This window comes from Lupinus angustifolius, chromosome LG18, assembly GCF_001865875.1.
Source record: "Lupinus angustifolius cultivar Tanjil chromosome LG18, LupAngTanjil_v1.0, whole genome shotgun sequence".
NCBI lineage: Eukaryota > Viridiplantae > Streptophyta > Magnoliopsida > Fabales > Fabaceae > Lupinus > Lupinus angustifolius.
The window spans coordinates 13,680,390-13,686,068 of NC_032026.1; the positions used below are offsets into that span (position 1 = coordinate 13,680,390).

Here is a 5,679-nt window from a genome sequence, read left to right on the forward strand (position 1 = left end):
TATTTTTTCGTGACATCACTGACATGTATACATAGGCGAGTTATGCCATTAAAATAAATAATCTTGATATTTTAAATGTATTATATATCTAACAAATCTTACACTGTCACAATAACTAGGTAGAAAATATAATACGTTTACCCACCATTGATTCCATCTGAATTTCCTATATAGCAGCACTCTGTACTGCGTCACTCAGCAGAAATGGTAAGAGAATATCCAGATTCAACAAACTGGATTGCTGTGTTTTTTCACTTGATGTGAACGAAGACAACATCATGATGAAGGTAAGCATTGGATTTTATTGATTAGTTCAATATAGGTAGAACAAGTTGTATGTTCATGTGACAATCACATGAAGTAACACCTTGAATATAATAGATTTTTCCTATCTTGAACAACAATGATACACAAATGTGAATTAACTGCCTTATTAAGGAGCAAAATGCAAAAGCACACATAAGATAGCTTTTATTATTAACTTCATTGTTAAACCAATACTAACATTTACTTGCATATAAATTAGATGAACTCTGATACAGACGCCAAATTTGTTGAGTAGATTAGGATTATAAATCTAATCACAAGACATTGTAATGCCACAAACACTTTTTATTTAACTCTACTGAACAGTGAAAACAGTATGAAGATCATCAAAATCAAATTAAAACTATCATCCAAACTCTAATAATTGGAATTAAAGACCAATGACGAATCTCTAACACATTTCTATATATGTAACAACTATCATCCAAACTCCAAGTCCAATAGAAGAACAAATGTTTTAAGATAATGCCCCCTCCACATAACCAAAAAAGACAATATATTTGCAAAACCTTATAACAGGTGCAATCTGTTCTTATCATTTGAACAGTTGATACTATTCTCAATTCACACTTTTCTCAGTATACGATAGTATTTAACTCCACTAACTAATATAAAAGTACAAGTATTTTTTCTTAAAGAAGAAAAAAAAACCATTTTTAGTAACAAAGAAATATGAAATTATGAGTACCCTAATGATCACTTAACTCATCATCAATGTCCAAAACGTTCATCCTTGCAGATGCATGCTTAGCCCACTGGACAATCTTCTCAGCCTCAAGACTAACCTTTTGTTCCTCCTTCATTGCCATCTTCAGAATTTTCTTCTGATTTTTGCTTGAGAAACTTCCCAAATCGGACAAAAACTCATCATCACTTTTATCCCACCAATTCTCCTTATTCTTCTTCTTCTTCTTAGAAGATGAAGAGTCCTTCTTCGGTGAGCACCAGAAACACCCGAATTTTCGAGGAGGCGATGGAGAACTCATAAACGAATTCGAAATGCTAAGTGGTGAAGACAAAGACCCAGACTCTGGTTTCTGTTTCTTACACTTATCTTCATCTGGGTTTGACTTGAACAGCGAAAAATTTGAACTTTCATCAGACCCAAGTTCAGATTTTGCTTTTGCTTCCAACCCCTTTTCGGTAGTTTCATTTGGGTCTTCTATCGATGGTGAAAAATCGGGGCTTTTGTGGTTACCATTGAGAGGTGTTGTACTTGTGAATTGGGTGGTTGAAAAGGTTTGAGCTTTGGTGAGTGGAAAAGATTTGAGTTTATGGAAACGGGATTCAAGGTGAGTGGGAAGAACAGAATCGGTGAATGAAGAGCAATTGATAGCGGAGATTTGTTCCAGAAGACAAGCATCTTTTGCTTCTGAGATTATTTGGTCGATTAAGGATTCATCTGTGTCGGAGAGATCAGTGAAACCCATTCCCACTATTCTTTTCTCTGAGCAATGGGAGCTTTGTGATTTGTGAAGTGTGCAATGCAAATGAAGATTCCACACTTCAACGGCTAATTGATGCTCTTTCAACGAGTCAAATATTAGTAATACTTCTGTCACAATTAAATTAAATTATGATTTTATCATACTATAAAAACTTACACATAATTATTATATCATTCACAATTAATTAATTTTTTTGAATAATAAATGATTATTTTTAGTACTATTAAGAGTATTATTATCTTTTAGGTAAGAAATTTTCAGCTTGTATTTTTGTCCCTTCCAATAAATATTGTTCACATGAATTAAATTATTAATTTTTTGTTATCCTAAGATCTACCAGAATAAATGATTATTAGGTATGAATTAATAAATGAAATGACATAGGATGTTAATATATACATATTTTTTCTTCAAATTAATGATAAAGAAAAAAGATGTATAACCATACATAGTAGATAATTTATTGTAACATGTATATATATTGATAATACTATAATGTATAAAGATGTAATATGTATATACTAATAGTATAAATATTTTTTATATTATTAAAATATCATTTATTTTTCATATGTTAATTATTACTAACTCTCAAATAAAAATAATATAAATTAATAATAGACTATCTATGTAAATGAAATATAACTTTACATTAACTGCCCGGATAGATATTAAACTCGTAGTATAATTTGGTTGATAATGCATAAAAAGGATAAAGATAAGAAGGAAGTTTGAAAATGCATTTAACAAATGACAAATGGTCAATGCATGCATAGTAAGGAGGAGAAACAGTGGGAGTTTGTGGAAATTTCCAATGTTTAGAAGTTAGTAGTAAAGTTAATATATAGAGGTTGATTACGATGACCATTCCAGAATATGGACAATATTTTTTCACATATTACCTAAAATATAAATAATAAACATTGTAATTTATGATAATCAATTCCCTATATTAACTTTAAATTATAATTTATTCTATATTTATATAACTTTAATTTATGAAATAATAAATTGATCACGTCAAGTAACACATCTTGCTAATGGAATTTTTAATGCCATGCTGACAAAGGAGAAGACCCCACTCATTAGGATCATTCCTCACTTTTTTTTCCAATTCTTCAAATATAAGACCTCATCTTATCTTAACAAATTCTCCCAATTAAGGCATTCATTTTCCTATTTAGCTTAGAAGATACCAAATCACACAAGTAAAGTGTTCTTTAAGTATACCCAAAAAAAGGGTTAGTTTATGCACCAAAATTGCATGATGGAGGCAAAGTACTAAGTTGGATCAGCATGCTGCTTTTGCTTCTCAACCAACAGAGTCTAAAGTCCAGAAGACTGTGAAAGAATGATGAAATAGTGTCTGCCAAAGAACAAGAAAAGAGGCTAAGGAAAGCATTGAAAGAAGGGATTAAGTAATAGTGGTATGTTAATTGAGTTCTCTTAATTTTTGTTTTTCTAAGATGTATTTACAAGAAATTTTAAATGTATAAACATCCCTCAGAAATAAAGAAGTTGCTTATATAAATAATTAAGCATTGAAGTAGCCAAATTGAAAACTTAGATAGATGAGTAATTAACATTTTTTTTAGGTTTACAGAGGCTTAATGTGTAGGGATGTTATCCCACAGTTTGTGTTATTCTATATGCCTTGGCTTGTTATTAGTATATTTAAATTAAAATTTAATTATTAAGTATTTTTCTGACTAATCACAAACATATAGTACATGAAGTGACACAAATTGTGGGACAAAATACGGTGTCTCACCCGATGTAAACAGGAGAAGATTTGACTATGTCCATAACAATAGTGATGGGACTGTATATATTCAACCCAAAATAACATTCATGGAAAGGGGAAAAAAAGTTTGTGTTCATATAGGCTATGGTCATATGGTTATATGTTATATCATCCATTAATAAATTGTTGTACAAAAAAAGGCATCTTGCCCCTAAAAGGCCAAAATATATAGAAAATATGTTTTTTTTTTGTATATCAGGATAGAACATATATAATTATTTATTGTTCCTTCACTTTTTATTTATTTATGTATAAACATGTAAATATATTAATGTATAGTAAAATATATATAATCTATAAATAATAATAAAAGGGCTCAAAATATATAGTCATTAAAAAATAATAATAGTTTCTAACGATGGACCTATGTGCCTCGGCTGAGCAATGAAAAAATATTTGTGAAAAATGAAAAATAATTCCTGAAAAATGACATTTTGATTTAGGAAAATTTTAAAACTGGTTAAATTAATTTTTGGTAGACAAAAATATATAACGGTTCCTAAAGTTTCACTGTTAATATTATACCTACGTGGTTACAATGGATTCATGTACTAAAAAATCCATTACTGGTTTATGCCTGGCTAAAATTGGTTCATAACATGGACTTGATAATCACATATCTTTCTTACAAATGCAAACTGAATATAAATAATGAACATAATCATATATGCTTCATACATATATGCTAACAAGATATACCTTTCAATTTGGGTTGGAAAATATCCATAAATCATGAAATGTGATTGTAAACGTGTGCTATATAATTAACTCTGGTCTCTACTAAAATGTTCAAGTAATGTTATAGTCAAAATAATGCAGCTTGCATGCTCTATTTTTATGGGATTTATGCATAGTGACAACACATTCAGGGAAACATTTTATTGTTAGAACACACAGCAAAGCTAGGAGAATGGTAAAAAGCATAAAAGAATATAATCTTCACGCTGATTTGACCACACGGTTTGGCTATAAGGGTATAAAGAAAGTGATTACACAACTTACAAAGATCAATCACAATCTTAAGGTAAAAGCATTGGTTAGTTATATCATTAGTTTCCATTTTAACTTATTTGAATAAAAGTACTGAAAGATGATTAGATCATGTTTCTGCTTCAACCGCAAGAAGAGCCTTGCAAAAAGCAGTGAAGTTTTGGATTCAGCCTCAAAGAAAATAGAAGAAGAAAAAAAGGATGTGATAGTCAAAGATTGTAAAACGTTTGGGGTTGTAGAAAAAGAGAACAAGCTGAAGAAAGCATTAGAGGAGGAACGTAGGATAAGCAAAGAGGGAGGAAAAATGGTTAGATTTGTTACTCTTGAATCTGCTAAATTGGATGCTTAAATATTATAGCACAATTCATGATGAAGGAGTAGGCATAATAGTTGAGGCAAATGTATTATTTTTCCTTTGTAAATTTGTAATAATAATGAAAAACAAAACTTATATTTTATTTGTTGTGTACTATATGACAGTGTAACATTAATAAAGCAGATTGTTTTGTACATTGATAATGCATATGATTGTTAACTATTGTCTATTCATGCAAGAAACGTGCATGCTGTAATTAATGGGATTTCAGGGTGAGAGGACCTTGATTAGTAAAATCAGTATAGTATAACCCAAGGTTTAAATTTGGGTATCATACCATTAGATACGTTGATATGTTAAGATTTTGAGAAGTCATATCACGATCACATGTTGTAGTTTATTAGACCGTAATTATCTAAAACATCAAGATTTTCAGAATTTCTAAAATCATGATCACAACATAATTACTATTTTATACCTTATTAATAATGTGTCTAAATCACTTAAATTATGTTTTGTATATAACAAAAAGCCTCATCTTTCATTTTTTATACATGTATATATGAAAGATAAAAATAGATGAAAGATACAAATATTTTTATTAATCATAAAGAAACGTTTCAAAATGTGTTACTTATAACAGACAATTCATGTTTGTCTCGGAGAGAAAAACGTACACAAGTACCTTAGTTTAAATTTATAAAATACACCTGTTGGAAAATATCATAGCATATTAATAATTTACTTAATAACCGTTAAAGATAGTAACCCATGCGTACGAATAAGAAATGAAA

At 29.5% G+C, this 5,679-nt stretch overlaps 1 protein-coding gene across 1 annotated transcript; it reads right to left on the bottom strand.

Moving 5' to 3' along the window:
* LOC109332304 lies at positions 702-1,844 on the bottom strand. Its single transcript, XM_019567249.1, has one exon. The coding sequence runs from the start codon at positions 1,755-1,757 to the stop codon at positions 1,017-1,019; it is 741 nt and encodes a 246-aa protein (XP_019422794.1). The 5' UTR covers positions 1,758-1,844; the 3' UTR covers positions 702-1,016.